At 45.1% G+C, this 23,982-nt stretch overlaps 1 protein-coding gene across 1 annotated transcript; it reads left to right on the top strand.

The window, feature by feature from the left end:
* The first annotated feature begins 2,566 nt into the window (after window positions 1–2,566).
* LOC103189645 (cell wall protein AWA1-like) lies at window positions 2,567–23,800 on the top strand. The gene is made up of 17 exons (XM_042343145.1): window positions 2,567–2,644; window positions 4,365–4,434; window positions 5,773–6,323; window positions 7,813–8,401; window positions 9,756–9,926; window positions 10,114–11,015; window positions 11,830–11,891; window positions 12,218–12,372; window positions 12,525–12,658; window positions 12,767–12,834; window positions 13,717–13,862; window positions 14,771–14,895; window positions 15,653–15,711; window positions 16,472–16,617; window positions 17,026–17,156; window positions 18,172–18,261; window positions 23,089–23,800. Exons 1-17 carry the CDS (start codon window positions 2,567–2,569, stop codon window positions 23,107–23,109), a joined length of 3,498 nt encoding a protein of 1,165 aa, XP_042199079.1. The 3' UTR covers window positions 23,110–23,800.
* The last annotated feature ends 182 nt before the right edge of the window (window positions 23,801–23,982 follow it).

The raw sequence follows: 23,982 nt of genomic DNA, 5'->3' as shown, positions 1-23,982 counted from the left end.
TTCCTTTCTTGCTTTCTTGCTTTCTTGCTTGCTTTCTTCCTTTCTTCCTTTCTTTCTTTTTCTCTCTCTCTCTCTCTCTCGTTCTGTCTGATTGTGTGTCCTTCTTTCTTTCCTTCCTTCTTTCTCTCTTCCTGAATTCAAGGACAACACTTTTGCCCCCATTGACTCTGTGAAGAGCAGGTGTCTCCAGCGCTTTACACAGCGCACTTGATGCTTGCCCTGGAGGGACCTGAATGTGGGAAGTGGTGGAGGAGAGGAGAGGTGGGACAGGGAGGAGACAGGGGTGGGAGTGGGGGGGAAGGGGGGGGGGGGGTGGAGGAAGAAACAACTCAAAAGACAAAGGGGACAAACTACTACAAAGCAAAACTCAGTGGACATGCACTGAAGGGCTGCAAGACCTGTTTCTCCAACATTCCACCAGAATTCGTCAATCCCATGCATTCAGCAGCCCCAAGGCTTCAAGTTTTACGGGAAAGACAAAAAGACAAACGTCACGAAACCTGAAACACGACTCTTGACTTAACTTGCGTAGAGGCAGGCTGAGCAATATTTTAAAATCAGCGGACAGCATAAATAACCTTTGTTCAGCAACGAGGAAACATTCGTTGGCGAGTCACCCGTGTGTTGAACACTGCTCAACTTTGAGGAGGATAAGAAGAACGGACTAAAATACTAAAGGGGATTTTCTTGCAGCAAAGAAAACGAAAGTAAGTCTGTTCTGCTTTTATTAACTCGCTCATTATGTGAATATTTGGGAGCCTTTTCAAATAATTTATAAAAAAATCTCTTCAGCACCTGCTGCTTAAAATCTACCAAAGAATGTTCAGTGGTTTAATATCTGTGGACAACATTTATTGGGTGGGTGTAAAAAACAGAGTGATTGTCAGAATTTGATGTTTTAAGATGCTGAAGTGCATTATTAAATCAAAATGTTGAGAATGGAACTCTAGCAAAGGTAATGGTTTTAGCTAGTCCTTTGGCAAAATTGGACAATATAGAAAAGTGCAACTGGTTTGCCACCCCCTCAGTCTGAGAAACACGTGTATTTTTTGTACGTTGCTGGTAAAGTGCATTTGGAAAGTATAATTTAGCAATTACCTGGATCAGTTTCAAGCCACCATTTACACATGTTAAACATGATTCATATATTATGTCAGGGTAGGTGGATTGGCAGCTGTACAACATTTTTCTAGTCTGACACTCTTAGAACACCAATTTTAAAAGCAGTGCATTTCAATAATAAAAATTGGTCATTTTCAATCTTCGACTGTTTGTGGGACATTGCTGTGCGCAATTGGCTGCCGCGTTCGCCCACAAATATACATCAATTCACTTTACAGTGTGTTCTGTGAAGCGCTTTGGGACATCGTCCCGACATGAAAAGTGCTATATCAAATGCCAGGATTATTATTATTATTATTAAACTTATTCTAATAATCCTTACATTTGATATAGCGCCTTATCACGTCATTGAGACGTCTCAAAGTGCCTCACAGAAAATACTGTAAAGTGAATTGACTGTATACTTTGTGGGCGAAATAAAATGCTTAGCCAAATATCACCCTTATTTTATATTCCTTAACAATAATCCTTCCATTTGATATACCGCCTTATCGTGTCAGGAGGATGTCTCAAAGCTCTTTACAGGATTTACCGTAAAGTGTAGTGAATGCGCGTTTTGTAGGTGAACGCGGCAGCCAATTGCACATATTGATGTCCCACAAACAGCACAAAGTGAATGACTAGTTTTATCCGGGGAATTGTTGGCCGAGGCTCAGCCGGCTGGAAGGCTGCAGCAAGTCTAAGTGAGATGAGGCTCTGAGCAGGGCTTGCTTTGTGTCTTTGTGTAAGGAAAGACTTGTTGCGATGGACATGTAACTTGTTGTTAAAGTGAAGAACATTAGCCTGGTATTTGTGTTTAGCCTGCCTTGATCATAATGACTGATATCTCTGTTGTGTAGAAAATATTATTATAAATCTTCAAGAGTCAGTTTGTGGAAATAAATTCTCCAGAAGAGCAACAGGTTGCTGGGTGGTCTCTAAAACAAAAACAACAACAACTTGCACTTTTATAGCGCCCTCCACACTGGCTAGCATCTCAGAGCGCTCACTCTACATCTCGTGATAATAATAATCCTTGGATTTTATATGGCGCCTTAGCACGACATTCGGACGTCTCAAAACACTTCACAGACTATACTGTAAGGTGAACTGACTGTACATTTTGTGGGCGAAACGAGGCAGCAAGTTGCACTCTGAGTACATGAAAAATCTGAAATTCCTCCCACTGTGATAACATTTAAGATAAAATTTTTATCTTAAAATTGTACATTGTTGCGCTCCGAATTATGGAAAATTCTTCAATTCTGTCTTGATTCGAAGCCAGTTTTCTTTCGAAGAGACTGCAAGGAGGACAAAAAACACAGCCTCAAATTAAGATGGAATTTTAGAAATTGTAATAATTCTTAAATTTCCTACCAGAATGCTTCCACAGCTAAAACAGGTGGAAGGTGGGGCCATACGAGCCTAAAGCCATGACCCACAGAAAGGGAGAGAAAGGAGCGTCATGAGACCCAAGCACAGTAAATTCCTGATAACTCGTCACTCCAAGGGCAAAGGGATCAATGATGAGTTATCAGGAGTGGCGAGTTAGGCATAGGTATAAGAACATCAATAAATGTGGCCGGGATATTGACAGTGTGATGGCTGAAGGATTAGTGACTTGTTAAATCAGGGTCAGGTAAGCAGGGATCGACTGTTGCCTGGTTAAATCAACGTGACTGTTTATTGCTGTATAGCTTTGTCAAGCTGGGTACTGGGCTGAGCCACATGGGGCTGAGAGTTTTAGTCCTTGCATTTGATATAGCGCCTTATCACGTCTTCGAGACATCTCAAAGCGCTTCACAGGATACACTGTAAAGTGAATTTGTGGGCGAAACGCTGTTGAGTTTGTAACTCTGTATTCGGGCTTCTGATGATTTGCTTCATGCTATTGAGAATGTGGAATTCGCTGCCAGAAGTTATGGACAAAGCATAAAAGCATCAATGTATTTAAGAGGAAACTTGATGGGAGGAGAAGGGAAGAGAGGGTATAGCAGAGAGGTGGGGGCTCATATGGAGTATAAGCATTGGCACATGGACTAGTTGAGCTGAATGGCCTGTTTCCGTGCCGTTTCACTCCATGTGACTGTGGAGTGCAGATTTCAAGGGAAAATGTGACTTCCCCACATATTCCTGGGATTTTCAATGTGTTTGATATTAATGACACAAAACAAAAATTGGCAGACACTTCAGTTTGATGTTTATACCCCAAGTTTATCTCCTTGCTCTGGTCTGTTGTCTGATCAGCTTCCAGTACTGTTAAGTATGTCTCAGTTCTCTGCTCCTGGTCTAATGACACTCTACGATTGAAGGGGGTAAATTCAGAACAAATCTGCGGAAACACTACTTCAGTGAGCAAGTAGTAAACTTATGGAACAGGCTCCCTAGGGAGATGGTGGAAGCGGAACAAATTAGATAGATCTCTGTAAGAAAATAATATCTGGGGATACAGTATATAGTTTGGGACACGACATTTCAGGTGATTGCCAGGATGGTGGAAGGCAAACTGGATGGACCTTGGTCTTCCCTCGCCAGCAAATTCTTATGTTCTTATGCTCTAGCTTCTCATCTGTTCCTAACAAGCCCAGTACAAAGTCTTCCAAATCGACGATATAGGGAGTGGTAAATAATGCAAGGAAACTATTTTTAGAAGCGAACAGTGATTCGGATTGTAAGAAATTTGCTAACAGCACAGAGCAGAGCCTCGATAATAATAATAAATAATCCTTGCATTTGACACAGCGTCTTATCACGTCGTTGAGACGTCACAAAACGCTTCACAAAATATGCTGTAAGCTCAGTAGTGTCCAACAAATAGTCGTGGATTGAGTGACCAAATTATTACTATTATTATTATTATTTTGGAGGGATTATTACCCCCCTGGAAAGTGATCTACCAATCAAAAAACAATCGGGTTCCTAAGTAACTGCTGGGTAAACAGATGATGGAGATACAATAGAATGGAGTTTCTAGGTTTGACCATTAATCTGTCCTAAATTAAATAGAACAAATTTACAAAGACTTGGATAGAACCTTACAGCACGGAAATAGACCATTCAGCCTAACTGGTACATGTCGGAATTTGGACACTGCCCTCCTATTCCTTTCTATTCCCTTCTTCCTCAAGTATGCATAATGCTTCCTCATATTCAAATCATTTGGTAGTAGCTCTGAATGAAATGGAAGAAAACTGTTAACTGTTAGCGATGGCTTGGACACGCATCTGCCAAACATTAAGATGAAAATCATTCTTGTTTCTTAGATTTCGAGCAGACAAACCCGGCAGAGCAACATGGCTTCAGCTAAACTGCTAACTCATCTAATTCTTGCAGGTAAGAAAATTATTCAGGATCATCATTTCCACTCAGATGTATGTACCTTTGAGACATTTATTTCATGTGAAAAGTGTTGCCCTGAGCATTGCTTTTCAATGATAGATAACATTCTTTAATCCCCCTGAAGTGGCCCTTAAATGTCAAAGGAGTATTTTATCGGTTTGTAAAATGATTTAAGATATCCTGCCAACATGTCCATTGTATTGTGTTATCAATGTGCTTGCTTTATCTGGACAAAATAAATCCTGTGTTACATAATCCTTCTATTTAGTACAACGTCTTTCATGTCAGGAGGATGTCTCAATGTGCTTCATCGGATTTACTGTGAAGTGTAGTGACTGTGCATTTTGTTGGGAAGTAGCTCAGTGGTTAGAGCACTCGCTTTGCAAGCGAGAGACCTGATTTCAATTCCAGGCAGAGGGCGAAACCTTGGGCAAGTTTCCTTACTCCACACAGAGCCTAATAATAATCCCTCCAAAACCAAAACAATAATAAATTGGTCATTTTCAATCTACGACTGTTTGTGGGACATTGCTGTGCGCAATTGGCTGCCGCGTTCGCCCATAAATATACAGTCAATTCACTTTACAGTGTGTTCTGTGAAGCGCTTTGGGACGTCCTCCCGACGTGAAAAGCGCTATATCAAATGTAAGGATTATTATTATTATTATAAAAGCTGCTCAAGTGGAGAGGTGCAAAGAGCATCAGCCCTGTGGATTACTGAATAGAGTTAATGGGGAGCAATTTATCCCACCCATAACATAACAAGTTTCATGTCATCAGGACAAAAGAAGTCAAAGAGCTGACTAAGGCTAGAAAATGAGACTTGTCACATCTTTAAGACATTTCAAAGCGCTTCACAGAATACACTGTAAAGTGAACTAACTATATTTTGGAGCAAAAACTTTGTTATGATGAACCTTTATAAATCTCTGGTTAAGCCTCAGCTGGAGATTGTGTTCAGTTCTGGGTCCCACACTTTAGGAAGGATGTCAAGGCATTGGAGAGGAGATTGACCAGGATGGTACCAGGAATGAGGGACTTCATGAGGAGAGGCAGAGAAGCTCTGATTATTCTCCTTGGAGCAGAGAAGGTTAAGAGGAGACTTAATAGAAACTATTTCAACTGGCTGGTGGGTCGGTAACCCGACTTTAAACCTGAGTATCTTTAACATAAAAGCATGTGCAAAGAGACTAAAGAGAAAATTGATAGTGCAGCGCGAGGAAAGAAAACAATTAGTCTTAAAACGATGACTCAAAATAAGATGTTAAAAATATAGAACCACTGTACAAACTGTGCTAAGGGAATACTGACTCCAGTGTCGATGTTCAATAGGGTACTTCATCGTGTCAACCATTGTGGTTCAGGCTGGCACCAGTACCACAGAACAGGCAAGCTTAGCATCAACTGAGGCTGGCACCAGTACCACAGGACAGGCAAGCTTAGCATCAACTGAGGCTGGCACCACTACCACACAACAGGCAAGCTTAGCATCAACTGAGGCTGGCACCAGTACCACAGAACAGGCAAGCTCCACATCAACTGAGGCTGGCACCAGTACCACAGAACAGGCAAGCTTAGCATCAACTGAGGCTGGCACCAGTACCACAGAACAGGCAAGCTCCACATCAACTGAGGCTGGCACCAGTACCACAGAACAGGCAAGCTCCACATCAACTGAGGCTGGCACCAGTACCACAGAACAGGCAAGCTTAGCATCAACTGAGGCTGGCACCAGTACCACACAACAGGCAAGCTCCACATCAACTGAGGCTGGCACCAGTACCACAGAACAGGCAAGCTTAGCATCAACTGAGGCTGGCACCAGTACCACAGAACAGGCAAGCTCCACATCAACTGAGGCTGGCACCAGTACCACAGAACAGGCAAGCTTAGCATCAACTGAGGCTGGCACCAGTACCACAGAACAGGCAAGCTCAGCATCAACTGAGGCTGGCACCAGTACCACACAACAGGCAAGCTCAGCAACAACTGAGGCTGGCACCAGCACCACACAACAGGCAAGCTCAGCAAAAACTGTGGATGGCACCAGTACCACAGAACAGGCAAGCTCCACATCAACTGAGGCTGGCACCAGCACCACAGGAGAGGGAAGCTCAGCATCAACTGAGGCTGGCACCAGCACCACACAACAGGCAAGCTCAGCATCAACTGAGGCTGGCACCAGTACCACAGAACAGGCAAGCTCCACATCAACTGAGGCTGGCACCAGTACCACAGAACAGGCAAGCTCAGCAGCAACTGAGGCTGGCACCAGTACCACAGGAGAGGCAAGCTCAGCAACAACTGAGGCTGGCACCAGCACCACACAACAGGCAAGCTCAGCATCAACTGAGGCTGGCACCAGTACAACACAGCAGGCAAGCTCCCCATCAACTGAGGCTGGCACCAGCACCACACAACAGGCAAGCTCAGCATCAACTGAGGCTGGCACCAGTACCACAGAACAGGCAAGCTCCACATCAACTGAGGCTGGCACCAGTACCACAGAACAGGCAAGCTCAGCACAACTGAGGCTGGCACCAGTACCACAGAGAGGCAAGCTCAGCATCAACTGAGGCTGGCACCAGCACCACACAACAGGCAAGCTCAGCATCAACTGAGGCTGGCACCAGTACCACAGGAGAGGCAAGCTCAGCATCAACTGAGGCTGGCACCAGCACCACACAACAGGCAAGCTCAGCAACAACTGAGGCTGGCACCAGCACCACACCACAGGCAAGCTCAGCAACAACTGAGACTGGCACCAGTACCACACAACAGGCAAGCTCAGCATCAACTGAGGCTGGCACCAGTACCACAGAACAGGCAAGCTCAGCATCAACTGAGGCTGGCACCAGTACCACAGAACAGGCAAGCTCAGCATCAACTGAGGCTGGCACCAGTACCACAGAACAGGCAAGCTCAGCATCAACTGAGGCTGGCACCAGTACCACAGAACAGGCAAGCTCCACATCAACTGAGGTTGGCACCAGTACCACACAACAGGCAAGCTCAGCATCAACTGAGGCTGGCACCAGCACCACACAACAGGCAAGCTTAGCATCAACTGAGGCTGGCACCAGTACCACAGGAGAGGCAAGCTCAGCATCAACTGAGGCTGGCACCAGTACAACACAGCAGGCAAGCTCAGCATCAACTGAGGCTGGCACCAGTACCACAGAACAGGCAAGCTCAGCATCAACTGAGGCTGGCACCAGTACCACAGAACAGGCAAGCTCAGCATCAACTGAGGCTGGCACCAGTACCACAGAACAGGCAAGCTCAGCATCAAATGAGGCTGGCACCAGTACCACAGAACAGGCAAGCTCAGCATCAAATGAGGCTGGCACCAGTACCACAGAACAGGCAAGCTCAGCATCAACTGAGGCTGGCACCAGTACCACAGGAGAGGCAAGCTCAGCAACAACTGAGGCTGGCACCAGCACCAAACAACAGGCAAGCTCAGCATCAACTGAGGCTGGCACCAGTACAACACAGCAGGCAAGCTCCACATCAACTGAGGCTGGCACCAGTACCACAGAACAGGCAAGCTCCACATCAACTGAGGCTGGCACCAGTACCACAGAACAGGCAAGCTCCACATCAACTGAGGCTGGCACCAGTACCACAGAACAGGCAAGCTCAGCGTCAACTGAGGCTGGCACCAGTACCACAGAACAGGCAAGCTCAGCATCAACTGAGGCTGGCACCAGTATCACACAACAGGCAAGCTCCACATCAACTGAGGCTGGCACCAGTACCACAGAACAGGCAAGCTCAGCATCAACTGTGGCTGGCACCAGTACAACACAGCAGGCAAGCTCAGCAAAAACTGAGGCTGGCACCAGTACCACAGGACAGGCAAGCTCCAGTACCACAGGACAGGCAAGCTCCACATCAACTGAGGTTGGCACCAGTACCACACAACAGGCAAGCTCCACATCAACTGAGGCTGGCACCAGTACCACAGAACAGGCAAGCTCAGCATCAACTGAGGCTGGCACCAGCACCACACAACAGGCAAGCTCAGCATCAACTGAGGCTGGCACCAGTACCACAGGAGAGGCAAGCTCAGCATCAACTGAGGCTGGCACCAGTACAACACAGCAGGCAAGCTCCACATCAACTGAGGCTGGCACCAGTACCACAGAACAGGCAAGCTCAGCATCACCTGAGGCTGGCACCAGTACCACAGAACAGGCAAGCTCAGCATCAACTGAGGCTGGCACCAGTACCACAGAACAGGCAAGCTCAGCATCAACTGAGGCTGGCACCAGCACCAAACAACAGGCAAGCTCAGCATCAACTGAGGCTGGCACCAGCACCAAACAACAGGCAAGCTCAGCATCAACTGAGGCTGGCACCAGTACCACAGAACAGGCAAGCTCAGCGTCAACTGAGGCTGGCACCAGTACCACAGAACAGGCAAGCTCAGCGTCAACTGAGGCTGGCACCAGCACCACACAACAGGCAAGCTCAGCAACAACTGTGGCTGGCACCAGTACCACAGAACAGGCAAACTCAGCATCAACTGAGGCTGGCACCAGTACCACAGGACAGGCAAGCTCAGCATCAACTGAGGCTGGCACCAGTACCACAGAACAGGCAAGCTCAGCATCAACTGAGGCTGGCACCAGTGCCACACAACAGGCAAGCTCAGCATCAACTGAGGCTGGCACCAGCACCACACAACAGGCAAGCTCAGCGTCAACTGAGGCTGGCAGCAGCACCACAGACAGGCAACTAGCATCAACCGAGGCTGGCACCAGCACCACACAACAGGCAAGCTCAGCATCAACTGAGGCTGGCACCAGTACCACACAACAGGCAAACTCAGAATCAACTGAGGCTGGCACCAGTACCACACAACAGGCAAGCTCAGCATCAACTGGGGTGCCATACACAGAACAGGCAAGCTCAGCATCAACTGAGGCTGGCACAGCACCACACAACAGGCAAGCTCAGCAACAACTGAGGCTGGCACCAGTACCACAGAACAGGCAAACTCAGCATCAACTGAGGCTGGCACCAGTACCACAGGACAGGCAAGCTCAGCATCAACTGAGGCTGGCACCAGTACCACAGAACAGGCAAGCTCAGCATCAACTGAGGCTGGCACCAGTGCCACACAACAGGCAAGCTCAGCATCAACTGAGGCTGGCACCAGTACCACACAACAGGCAAGCTCAGCATCAACTGTGGGTGCCATTACTACTGCAGAACAGGCAAGCTCAGCGTCAACTGAGGCTGGCACCAGCACCACACAACAGACAAGCTCAGCATTAACTGAGGCTGGCACCAGTACCACACAACAGGCAAGCTCAGCATCATCAACTGTGGCTGGCACCACAGAACCGGCAAGCTCAGCATCAACAGGCTGGCACCAGTACCAACAGGCAAGCTCAGCGTCAACTGTGGCTGGCACCAGTACCACACAACAGGCAAGCTCAGCGTCAACTGTGGCTGGCACCAGTACCACACAACAGGCAAGCTCAGCATCAACTGAGGCTGGCACCAGTACCACACAACAGGCAAACTCAGAATCAACTGAGGCTGGCACCAGTACCACACAACAGGCAAGCTCAGCATCAACTGTGGGTGCCATTACTACTGCAGAACAGGCAAGCTCAGCGTCAACTGAGGCTGGCACCAGCACCACACAACAGACAAGCTCAGCATCAACTGAGGCTGGCACCAGTGCCACACAACAGGCAAGCTCAGCATCAACTGAGGCTGGCACCAGTACCACACAACAGGCAAGCTCAGCGTCAACTGAGGCTGGCAGCAGCACCACAGGACAGGCAATCTTAGCATCAACCGAGGCTGGCACCAGCACCACACAACAGGCAAGCTCAGCATCAACTGAGGCTGGCACCAGTACCACACAACAGGCAAACTCAGAATCAACTGAGGCTGGCACCAGTACCACACAACAGGCAAGCTCAGCATCAACTGTGGGTGCCATTACTACTGCAGAACAGGCAAGCTCAGCGTCAACTGAGGCTGGCACCAGCACCACACAACAGACAAGCTCAGCATTAACTGAGGCTGGCACCAGTACCACACAACAGGCAAGCTCAGCATCATCAACTGTGGCTGGCACCACAGAACCGGCAAGCTCAGCATCAACAGTAGCTGGCACCAGTACCACACAACAGGCAAGCTCAGCATCAACTAAGGCTGGCACCAGTACCACACAACAGGCAAGCTCAGCATCAACTGTGGCTGGCACCAGTACCACACAACAGGCAAGCTCAGCATCAACTGTGGCTGGCACCAGCACCAGACAACAGGCAAGCTCAGCATCAACTGAGGCTGGCACCAGCACCAGACAACAGGCAAGCTCAGCATCAACTAAGGCTGGCACCAGCACCAGACAACAGGCAAGCTCATCGTCAAGTGTAACAACAGCCCCACAGACAACGCCCACCTTCAGTCCCACCACCATTGCCCCGTTGCCTGCGAATGTTGAACGGGTACCATTGTCTTTCAGCATAAATCGCACGTTCCGACCAGAGCTATTGAATTTATCCTCAAAAGAATCCATAGAACTTAAAGCCCAGATAGTAAAAGAGGTAAGTTCTTGTTCTCACTGTTTCAAAGATTACTAAGATTACAGGAATGCTATTGTTATTTTCTAGATCAAACCTTGGTCATGTGCTTCCACTCACTGGAAATATAAACATCTCATGAGAATGTGGTTACGATAATAACAACAGTAACAATAATCCTTACATTTGTATAGCACCGTTCACGTTAGGAGTACGTCCCAAAATTCCCTTATGGAATATATAAGTATACTGCCGAACTTGACAGCCAATTTGCTCACTGCAATGTACCACAAACAGCCATAGAGTGAGTGACCAATTTCACTTGGGGGATTATTGGCCAGGACACCGTGAGAGAGAATCTCGCTTCTCTTTTTGAGTTGTGCCATGGGATCTTTAACGCACACCTGAGCAGGCAAATGGGACCTCGGTTTAATGTCTCCCCCAAAGGATGGCACCTCTGACAATGCAGTGCTCCCTCCAGCCTTGCACTTGGGTGTCAGCCTAGACTGTGAGCTGAAAGTCTCAATACGTAGAATTTACAGCACAGAAGTAGACCATTCGGCCCATGGTGTCTGTGCCGGCTCTTCGAAAAGAGCTATCCAAATCAATCCCATTCCCCCGTGCTCTCCCCAGAGCCCTGCAAACATGTCCTCCCCAAATAATTATCTACTACCCTTTTAAAACTTGTTAGCAAATCTTTCAAAGCTGTTAACAAATCCATGAGGTCTGAATCTATATTGTTTGACCTTGAGACGAGAATGCTTCCAACTGAGCCAGGCTGACACCATTAGTTATGAACATAGTTCAATGCTAAAGTACTTTTCTTTTTATAACAAAGCTAACACCAGGCTACAGAAAAAACTATCCGAATTTCAGAAGCTTAAGTGTAAAGAAATTCAGGTAAGCAATTTCTCACCAATTTACGGGTGGAGTGGGGCTGGAGTGGGGAGGGAGCTAATAGTGGTTGAATGTTCTTGCTGATTCTTACCTGAAAGCAAATACCTCTCATTCAGTTAAGTTCAGAAGCAACTGTGGATGGCACCAGTGCCACACAACAGGCAAACTCAGTGTCAGCTGTGGCTCACCTCCGAGTACCCTGCTGACACAAAATGGATCTTAACTTTGGACCAAATCAACTTCATCGCCACCTTGAAAAGGTGTCACATGAGAGCATTTCTTTAGGACTCCCAACATTAACAGGATTTGTTGCATTTAACTCTTCCTAGGTCAGGATCTACTGTCGTCGACACTGACATATTCTTCAATAATAACTCCGTTATACCATCCAATTCGGAAGTGGTGAAGACAATGGCAGATCAATTGGAGAACAACACACAGCTCGGAAACCTGTCCATTATCCGGTCAACAATCGACTCAAACGGTAAGTTGAAAAGTGGCTTTGAAATTGTTTGTTGTAGAGATAATTATTGCATTTGGAAAGTCATTCCCTTAACCAGCCCAGTCAATGCAATCGTACTGTTACAGATTTACATCCCTTTTGTATCTAAAGTTCCTCTGTGTTCTCTGCATTAGGCATTCGCTTAAGCACCCTGGAACCATCACCTTTGCAAATTTCCTTTGTGATTGAAAATGAAACCTTCACAGAGAGTCTAAGCAACAAGTCCTCCACTACATTTACTGATCTTAAGCAAAGAATTCTTTCCTGGGTATGTATTATCGAGGTGACGGATATTAGCAATGTTAAAGTCAAAGATGCAAATCCTGAACTGTCTTTATCAAGTTTGTTTCCCTGACTTCCTTTTTTTATTCAACAGCTTAAACCTATCCTTGAGAACGAGTTTGGAAGCCAAACTGTGCTAAATAATTCCACCATTGATTTCAGGTACATCTAAACCACCTCTTGTATGTTCTTTTACCCTCTATTTTATGTTTCTTCTCTAATTTCCTCCCCTATTGAGATGGAGGTGTTGGAAAATGGCTGTTATGAAAGAATGATATCAAATGGGCCAAAGAGCTTTCTTTATCTTAACTACATCCAGCGTACAGTAGAGGAGGAAGCTCTTTATAATTCTTTCTCTCTTGATGATTAGGTTTTCAGGGCAGTGAGCATCCTTCAGGACATTATCCAGGAATTCATGATTCATTAATAGTGGGGATTTTGACCATGAATGAGTCCTGTAGTGTGTTGATTAGAGCACTTGCCTCGCAAGTGAGAGGACCCAGGTTTGATTCCCGGACAGGGCAAAACGTTAGGCAAGTTTCCGTACTCCACATCCCTCTGTTTACCTGGCAGTAAATAGGAACCTGGTTGTTAGTCGATTGGCAGATCGCTTTTCCGGGGGTAACAATTTCTTCAAAAAAANTGTTTTAAATAATAACTTAGTCACTCAATCCATGACTGTTTGTGTGCACTGCTGTGTGCAATTGGCTGCCGCTTCTTGCCCACAATACACACGTATAACACAGATATGGCACAAGTTAGATCCTAATTGGTAAACATCTTTATCTGAATTGGTCAACTGTTTGAGCCTTTGTATTGAGTTATCCAACCTCAGGCATGACGTCATTGAGGGGTATAATAGCCACAGCATCTACAAGAGAAGGAGAGAAATAATAGCAAAGAATCACACACCATGCCACCTTCAGCCCTCGGTTCTAAGCTGTGGTGACTACTTAGAGGGTAAACTATATCAATTCTATTCCATCTTAACCACGTAAGCAAGGCTACTACAACTGGTTGACTTGTTCGGTTCTTTATTTCCAGCAACTCTAGTGTAAGGGTGTTCGTCAACGCTCACTTCCAGATCAACAGTACCAAGCCCGAAAATCGCAACCGGTTGATTAGTCTCATCACAGAGGGTGTCGATGGTTCAGGCTTCGACATCATCAAGTCCACCATTATCATAAACGGTAGGTCTTTGCTGCCGACACACCTGAACCTACACTTTGTTCACGTCACCAGCGCGAAATGCATTCAAAGCCACACGAGTCAAAGCCCCTCTGTAATAACTGTACTGATGCCCTTATGCAAGCAAGAGGGTCCAGGTTTAATTCCCTGACAGGGCGAAACATTGGGCAAGTTTCCTTACTGCACATATGCACCTCCTGTTTACCAAGCAGAAAGTAGGAACCTGGTTGTTAGTTAATTGGCGGATAGCTTTCCGGGGTAATAATCAATCCAATAAAAAAGGGTCTCTCTATCCATGACTGTTTGTGAGATACTTGGGTATGCAATTGGCTACCGCATTTTGCCCACAAAATGTACACAGTCACTACACTTTACAGTGAAGCGCTTTGAGACGCTTGAACAACGTTATTATTAGAGTAGTCGTAATAGCAGTATTATTGATTTGCTATTTGCCCTCAGAATCATCTTACCTTTTTTCCACCGAGCGTTCCTCAGAGCTTCATCAAGCAGAGTGAGACGTCTCAGTTCTCCCTTTCAGTATAATATATAATATAATCCTTACCTTATCAGGTCTTCGAGATGTCTCAAAGCGCTTCGCAGAATATAGTGTAAAATAAATTGACCGTATATTTCGTGGGGGAAATTCAGCAGCCAATTGCGTACAGCAATGTCCCACAAATAGTCTTGGATCAGTTACCAAATGACTGATTACTGAGAAGGGTGCGATTTCATTGTAAGTTTACTCAGAAAAAGATGTCTAGCATTCACTGTTGATCAGTGAGATGTCCTCCTAACGAGAAAGGTGTTACGTAAAGATGTATTGTGCTGTGAGCCACATGAGGAGCACTGAGGCGTGGGAATTTGTGGTGAGTTTTTATCCTGACCATGTGCTTACATCCTCTGTCTACAGGAAACTCCGTCACATTTCAGCAATTTGACATACCAATTAGATTCACCAACCAAAACTTTGAACCAGCGCTGAATGACCGAGCAACTGGAAAGTTCAAAGATCTCAGCGGAAGAATAACACGAGCGGTAAGTACTAGCCCAGACTTTAATCTTCATTCAGAGGAAGCAAAGCTGCCACTGTACCAGGAATATTTTATTATCATTGCTAGAAAAGTTGATTTGGGGTTATAGTCAAAGTGAGGACCTTACATGCAAGGATTATTACTAAATACACAGTCACTACACTTGAAAGCAATTCTCTTGTGAAAATAGGGGTAGTATTAAGCGGGGTGCCTCAGAGGTCTGTACTGGGACCTCTCCTATTCCTTGTATATATTCTATTAACGGCCTGGATTCACAGATCGTATTGTAAGATAGTTGCAACTGCCGATGACACCAAGTTGGCGGGAACTATTGAATCAGAGAAGACAGCAAAGGCCTTACAAAGAGAGCTTGACCGGGTGTGCACATGGGCTGATAAATGCCAAATGAAGTTTAACACTGATACATGGAAGATACTATATATAGGAAGTAAGAATAGGAATCACGTGTACTCCATGGATTGGACAGAACCTGCCAAAGGGGGAAGCTGAAAGAGACCTTGGGGGTTAGTTTCCTCAAGGCTCCCAATGTCAAAGCAGTGTGAGGCGGCAATGAATAAGAAAGGCAGAAAGAGATGATTAAGGAACAGGTCAGAATTCTGTTAAACCATTATTTAAAAGAAAAGAAAATGACATTGATCATTTGATTTTCGGTGGCATTGTGAATGTCAAGTCAGGCTATGTCAGGTCTACCACATAGCAATACACACTTCTGATCTCTTCTGCCCCTTTTTGTATTCCAGGTGAATAAGATATTTCAGCGGAACAGTTCCTACGTTGAAATCACCATCGAGAGCTTTAGGTGAGTGGTTTTATCATTGAGCTCCAGCCGACTGATTGTATAGACACCTGGGGAAAGAATTCACCCTGGTCTGGATTTACTCCGCTTATGTGGCATTTCAGAGCATCACCTCAGAGATTTAACAAATTGCTGAATTCAGTCTTATCATTGAAATGAGGAACTCATTCCTGGAAGCTGTGGTTGAAGCAAATATCATAATCGTATGCAAGAGGAAGCTTGATGCATATATGTGGGAGAAGGGAATAGCAAGGTATAAGAAAGGGCACCAGAAGGGTTATATGGAATATCAACACCTTCATGGACCAGTTGAGCCAAATGGTCTATTTCACTCTAATAACAATAATAATCCTTGTATTTCATATAGCACCTCATCATTTCTTCTCAAAGCGCTTCACAGATAATACTGTAAAGTGGATTAACTGAATATTTTGTGGGCGAAACACGTCAGCCAATTGAGCACAGCATTGTCCCACAAACAGTCTTAGATTGAGTGACCAAATTATTATTGTTATTTTTTTTGAATGGATTATTAGCCCCAGAACACGATCGACAAACAACCAGGTTCCTATTTACTGCTAGGTATACAGAGGCATGTGGAGTAAGGAAACTTGCCTAAGGTTTTGCTCCACTTGGGAATCAAACCGGGTCCTCTCGCTTGTGAGGCGAGGGCTCTAACCGATATGCTACAAGACTCTATCTTACTCTATATGTAAATGAGCTTTGTAACTAACAGATTTGCTTCTGTCTCTTATCTGTCCAGGTCTGGCTCTGTTATAGCGAATACAGTCATGCGATTTGCAGTCAATTCCACAGACGATAATAGTGTCCGGAGGTCTCTGGTTAATAATGAACAAGAATTCAGGAGCGAAAATTTAACTTTGGACACTCACTTCATTCTGACTACAGGTAGGAGAGAGGACAGAAGTGACAATTTTTTAATAATCCTTGTATTTGGTACAGAGACTTGCACATGTGTTTTGTAGGTATTTCTAATAACAATAATAATCATAATGCTTGTTTGGTATAGCGCGTTTCCATTGCTGCTGCGTTCGCTTACAAAGTCTCTGTAAAATCCTGTGAAGCGCTTAAAGGCAAATTAATCTTATGATAAGACGTTATATTTCAAGCGCGCTGGGATGCTATCACATGTGAAAGGTGCTATATAAATGCAAGTTGTTGTTTATCAAATGTAATATATTATTATAATGAACGGTTAGTCTACAGTCTACTGTGACGTGCTGAGCAAACTGAATCAACGAAAGCAAGGCAGTCAATGAGGTATATTAACCATATTGTTTTTTTTATTCATAATAGTTGCACCTCCGACTACTACCTTAACTACCACCAGACCAGCACCACCAGACAATAACTTCCCAAGCTATGCCATCGCAATCATAGTCATGGGCATATTGGCTATAATTGCAATCATTGTTCTCATTGTTCTGGTGAGTCCAAGGGCAGTTCTGACTAATAAAATCTTAGTAAAACGTGTGCTTAGCTTAACATTCATCAGTAACAAGTCAGAATGGCATGCCTGCATTTTTGGGGGCCAGCAGTGTGTCTGACACATCCAAAAATCCATTACCTTAAGAATATCCAAACCCAACTGAGATTTCCATTCATCCCACCTGCACATAGAGATCCCAGAGATAGATTGTTGGAATGAAATGCGCACTCTCTCCTGGAGGGACACATCCTGCTTACCTAATTCTGGAAGGTTTTAAGCACAGGTTGGCAAGAGCCAAGACTTGAGGACCCCAGAGTGTGCTTAGGGGTAACTGCTGGAGTCTAATCAGCTAAACCTTCATAGCTTGCCATTGATATCGCTGTCTGGCAAGCTTTCCATATATAATTTCTGTTTGTCTGGAATGGAATGCACGCGCTCTCCCCAGAGGGACGCACTCTGTTTGCCTAATCTTGGTGAGCACCAGGCATAGGTTGGTTGGCAAGAGGCAAGAATAGTTTCACCAGCTAAATTGACACATTTTGCCATTGCAAACACTGGCAAGCTTCTCATTGCTTATCCAGCTACGATGTTCCTATCTGTTAGGACAATAGCTTGCAGAGTTAATAAAAGCAGAGTGGGAAGAATCGCTTGCCCCAGTGACTGGCCTGGCTCCACCAGGTTCTGCTAACAATTCAGGCTGGCTAGTTTGTCATACTTGTACCTTGGAACTATGTGAGTTAGGAACAGAACCAGACCATTGAGACCACTACAGAGATTGAACTTGATTGCAATCCTCCATTGCCAAGCACATCGCCTTGGAGTCAACCAAGTCCCGTCCCTTCCCCCAATCATCCTCTCCCAAATAAGGAGGATAATTGTACTAGGTTACAAGTACATTCAACCATGGATGAAATTAACAAAAAAGTTTAGTTAATTGGGAAACACCACAGTATGTGAATGAAAACAGTGTAAAAGTGAAGAGAAAAAACTAATGCTTGTCTGTTATTCTCTAGGCATTTAAGACAGGTTATTGTGCTAAAGTGGCCAATGCCTGCAGGCTAGAAGCCCCTGATGATGTTGATATGAAACTCCCAATATTTGGGGTAAGTACAAATGCCTTGTTCAGTTCTGCCAGACCAGAATACATCACTAAGGCCATTTTATGCATGTCCTATCAGAAAACAAAATCCCCTTGTAGCTAATTTCAACATCAACAACAAAAACTTGCATTTATATAGCGCCCCTCACACAGGGTAGCGTCTCAAAGTGCAGTGGTGGAGCACAAAGCCAAGCCGGGGGAAGGGAGAGGTGACAATCGAACAGGAACATCGTCAGGCGCGAGCTGAAGATTAGGAAGAAAGGGGAAAGGTAGAGGGATACAGGAAGGGTGCTCCAGAGTTTGGGGGTTCAGTAGCTGAAGATTAGCACCCAACAGCAGTTACAGTATTGTGCAGAATATTAACCAAGAAATTAGAGAAGCATGTAGCAGTGGAAATACACCAACAGTGGGCGGGTGATTTTAATCGTCATATAGATTGGGAAAAACAAAAATAAGTTAGAGGAGGAGTTTATAAAATGCATTAGAGATAGTTTCCTAGATCAGTTTGCTAAGGAACCAACCAAGGAACAGGCTATCCTAGATCTTGTTTTATGTAATCAGCAACCTGGAAGTTAAGGCTCCTCTTGGGCAGAGTGACCATAACATGATGGATTTAGCATTAAGTTATAGAGTGATGTAGTTAAGTCCGAAACAAGGGTCTTAAATTTAAATAGAGACAACTTTGCAGGTATGAGAGAGGATTTAGCTAAAATAGACTGGGGAATTAGATTAAAGGATATAACAGTAGACCAGCAATGGCAAACCTTTAAAGATGTAATACATAATTCCCAGCGATCACATATTCCCTTGCGGAATAAAAATACCTCGGGAAAAGGGGTTCAACCATGATTAACTAGAGCAGTTAGGGACAGTATAAAATTAAAAGAAGAGACCTATAATACTGCCAAAAAGAGCAGTAAGCCCGTGGATTGAGAGGAGTTCAGAGACCAACAAAGAAAGACTAAGAAACTGATTAGGAGGGTGAAAATAGATTATGAGGGCAAACTAGCTAGGAACATAAAGACAGACTGCAAGCGTTTTTACAAATACACAAAGAGCAAGATTGTAAACAGCTTTGGTAAAACCATGTTGACTCCGCCTATCATGTTATGGTCTTCTAAGTACCCCACTACGACACCCCTAATTAAAGATTCTACAATTTTCCCTACCACTGATGTCAGATTAACTGGTCCATACTTCCCCATCTTCTCTCTCCCACCCTTCTTAAATAGTGGTGTTACTTTTGCGATCTTTCAATCAATGGGAACCGTTCCAGAACATGGCTTTACAAATGGAAGTCATGCTTAACAAATCTTTTAGGGTTTTTTGAGGAAGTAACTAGCAGATTAGATACGGGGGAACCAGTAGATGTAGTATATCTAGATTTTCAGAAGGCATTCGACAAGGTGCCACATAAAAGGCTGCTATACAAGATTATACAAGATGTGGCACCTTGGCACATGGAATTAAAGACAATATATTAGCATGGATCAAAGAATGGCTAACGGTAAGAAAACAGAGAGTAGGGATAAACCGGACCTTCTCAGATTGGCAAGATGTGACTAGTGGAGTGCCACAAGGATCAGTGCTTAGGCCTCAGCTATTTACAATCCATATCAATGATCTAGACGAGGACATAGAACTTAAAATATCTAAATTCGTGGATGATACTAAGCTCGGTGGGAGAGTAAGCTCTGTGGATGACACAAAAGATTGCAAAGCGATATAGAAAAGCTAGGTGAGTGAGCAAGAAGGTGGCAGATGGAATATAATGTGGGGAAGTGTGAGGTTATTCACCTCGGTAGTAAAAACAGAAAAGCAGATTATTTTCTAGAGGGGGAGAGATTAGATGGTGTTAGTGTTCAGAGGGATTTGGGTGTCCTTGTACACCAGTCACAAAAAGTTACTATGCAGGTACAGCAGCAACTAAGAAGGCTAATGACATGTTGGGGTTTATTGCAAAAAGGTTAGAATACAAGAGGAGGGAAGTTTTGCTGCAACTGTATAGGGCCTTTGTGAGACCTAGAGTATTGTGTGCAGTTTTGGTCTTCTTATTTGAGAAAGAACATACGCGCCTTAGAGGGGGTGCAGCGTAGATTCACTCGGTTGGTTCCTAGGATGAGGGGTTTGACCTATGAGGATAGGCTGAATAAACTAGGGCTGTATTCTCCAGAATATAGAAGAATTAGTGGTGATCTTATAGAAACATATAAGATTCTTATGGGGCTTGACAGGGTAGACAGTGCAAGCTATTTCCCCTGGTAAGAGAATCTATAACTAGGGCTTACAGCCTTAAGATTAAGGGTAGCCCTTTCGAACAGAGTTGAGGAAACATTTTTTCACTCAGAGGGTAGTGAATTTTATGGAATTCTCTACCCCAGAAGGCTGTAGATGCTCAGTCCTTGAACATATTCAAGACTGAGATTGATAGGTTTCTAAAGGATAAGGGGATTAAGGGATTTGGGAATAAAGCAGGCAGATGGAGTTAAGTTAGAAGATCAGCCATGATCTTATTGAATGGCGGGGCAGGCTCGAGGGGCCAAATGGCCTACTCCTGCTCCTAATTCCTATGCTCGACTATCCTTTCTATCCCTCATCTGCACCATGACCTGCTCTGCCTGCCCCCACCTCCGCAACGTTGCCCGGCTCCGACACTGTCTCACACCACAGGCCACCGAAACCCTCATACACGCCTTCATTACATCGAGGCTCGACTATACAAACTCACTGCTTGTTGGCCTCCCCAACTCCTCCCTCCACAGGCTGCAGATCATCCAGAACTCTGCAGCCCGTGTCCTCTCCCACACTCGGCTCCATGACCCTATCACGACCATCCTCGCCCAACTCCACTGGCTTACCATCACACAGAGGATACAGTTCAAGATCCTGGTCTTCAAAGCCCTCCACGGTCGTGCTCCCCCCATCCTCTCCGACTTCCTAAACCCCTACCACCCTGTTCACTTCCTCCGCTCAGTGGACTCCGGCCTGCTTTACATCACTCGCCTCGCTCGCCCCACTATCGGTGGGTGGGCCTTCCGCCACTCTACCCCACCCTCTGTAACTCAACTTTGTTGTTGTAATGGTTAAACGTAGCAACACACGCAGACATATTCGAAAATCTGTCACTTCAATCACAGCATTCTTATTAACAGTACACCTACATCAAATGCAAGGATTATTATTATTATTACATTGCAAGTTACGTTTCATTTCTGGTTGCATCCACTTAGTCACAGGAATAATAGGTGAAATTCAACACTTTGGTACAGTGTTGACCACAGTTCAGGTGTCAATAGGCCTACGTACGTGTTTAATGTCAGAACATTTGCAACTCAGATCTTAATTGGAGATCATTTAACAAATGGTTTATTTTTTGGCGACGTTAAATCCGTAAATGTGGCGATGAGGGATCACTTTACTCTAAAAAAAAGGATTCATACCTTCCTGTGTTGAACCACACTGATAATCTTGCACAATGGCTTTGTTGGCTGTGGTCATTGCCACAGCAAGGGTTGGGCTGTGTGATTTCTCTCTCTCTCTCTTTCTTTGTCTGAGATTTTGCAACAGTTGAAAGCAGACAATGAGTAGTGCTTTTAAACCACAAGACATCTAAGGAATGCGTTACTTTATGACATGAGTGAGTGTAGGGAAATTGACTAATTTCCCACCTCGGAATCCAGTCAACACTCATACATTGATATTGATTGGAAAGGAAAGGGCAAATGCCTGAAATCTTTTCACTTTCCCTCTCCTGTGATAACGAACATGCCACGGAGAATTTTTCACTGTGCCATTAATCCAGGCCATTCATACGTGCGGGTCTGAGACGTCTTAAGGGGAACAGGGATGCAAGTGATGAGGGAGAAGGGACTTGAGGTGTAATGGGACAGGGGAATGCGAAGGGTGGAGGCCTGAGTGGAGTCCGTCATGGACAAGATAAAACAACAAGATTTCATTTATGGAGAGCCTTTCATGTCGGGAGGACGTCCCAAGGCGCTGGACAGTTGGGTCAGGATCCAAGCAGGGGGGAATGGTAAGGGTGAGGGGAGGGAAGCGAGGGGGCGAGGAGGGGGTAGAGAGTCGAGAGGGGAGCTGAAGGTACGGTCAAAGAGAAAGGTCTTGAGACCGACCTTGAAGGAGGAAAGGAAGGAGGCGGCAAAGGCACTGGGGGATGAAGTTCCAGAGCTTAGGGGCTGAGAGGCTTAAGGCCCGGCCACCGATGGTAGGGCGGTTGGGGCGGGGGACGTGGAGCAGACCGGAGCCGGAGGAACGGAGGGTACCGTGTTTCTGTGACGAATCACTCCATAACACTCTACATCCAGCTTCTAAAACTCACACCCTATCCAAAACACATCCACATGTGAGAGCCCCTATTGCCTTTCACAGTTTAATGGGGTTTAACTTGAGTCCTGTAGCTCAGTGTTTAGAGCACTTGCCTCGCAAGTGAGAAGACCTGGGTTTGATTCCCGGCAGGGCGAAACACGCTGCAAGTTTCCTTACTCCACACGCCTCTGTTTAGCTAGCAGTAACTAGGAACCCGGTTGTTAATAGATTGGTGGATCGCTTTTCCAGGATTAATAATCCCTTTAAAAAAGTTTTTAAATAATAATAATTTGGTCACTCAATCCACGACTGTTTGTGGGACGTTGCTGTGTACAATTGGCTGCTGTGTTTCGCCCACAAAATATGCAGTCAATTCACTTTACAGTATATTCTGTGAAGTGTTTTCGAGTGTCTCGAAGGTGTGATAAGGCACTGTATCAAATGCCAGGATTATTATTATTATCATAATAAAGTGCAGGGTGTAACAGTTCTCTCTTTATCATTACAGCGCTCATACAACCTCTACTGAGGAAAAAGCCCAGGACGACAAGAAGCCTTATGGTCGACACGTAACACACGTACTGTGTATGGATTTATGAAGAAACACATTAAGAGGACATGTACTGAACAGGCCTGCTTTTGCGCGTTTAAACTTGAACTCATGCAAAATGGGTCGTCAAAGTTGCTGCGAATTCCACATTAAGATCAATTGTCATCTTATTCTGGTGCCATGTTAAGTAACCACTGCACACCCTCTGGCTTACTAATGGAAGAACATACATTGGCAAAGGAAAACCAGCAACTATTTGTGTCTTAATGATTTGCTCTGAAAACTTGAATTCCCTTAACTCTCATATTTATAGCTCAATGTGCCCCTTTGTGTATTAAAAAAAGGGCAATTTCTAATCTGTACATAAATTGGTAGCAAACTCTAGGGTTTGAATGGAAGGCAGAGCTGTCTGAGCTGCTCACCACTGGTGACAGAATCACTGTGGGGAGAAGTGAGCAAACACTCACAACAAACAGACAACTGAAGGACCAGAGGGAACACCTTACAAGTTAAGCCTGACAATTGATTTATTCCCGCATTCGCTTGAGCCAGGGTAATTTGAACCAACGTATGTTTAATCAATGGAAAAATCGAGTCAGTCAGTGCCAGAAAGCAACGTTATTTAATGTGGAGTCCTGTAGCTCAGTGGTTAGAGCACTCGCCTCGCAAGCAAGAGACCCGGGTTCGATTCCCGGCAGGGTGAAACCTTGGGCAAGTTTCCTTACTCCACCCGTCAGATAATAATAATCCCTCAAGAAAAAAATAATAATTTGGGCACTCAATCAATGACTGTTTGTGGGACGCTGCTGTGCGCAATTGGCTGCCGGGTTTCGCCCACAAAATATACAGTCA

The sequence above is a fragment of the Callorhinchus milii genome, unplaced genomic scaffold (genome assembly GCF_018977255.1).
Source record: "Callorhinchus milii isolate IMCB2004 unplaced genomic scaffold, IMCB_Cmil_1.0 Scaffold22, whole genome shotgun sequence".
NCBI lineage: Eukaryota > Metazoa > Chordata > Chondrichthyes > Chimaeriformes > Callorhinchidae > Callorhinchus > Callorhinchus milii.
The sequence above is the reverse complement of the archived record's forward strand: the minus strand, read 5'-3'. Positions and strand labels throughout refer to the sequence as shown.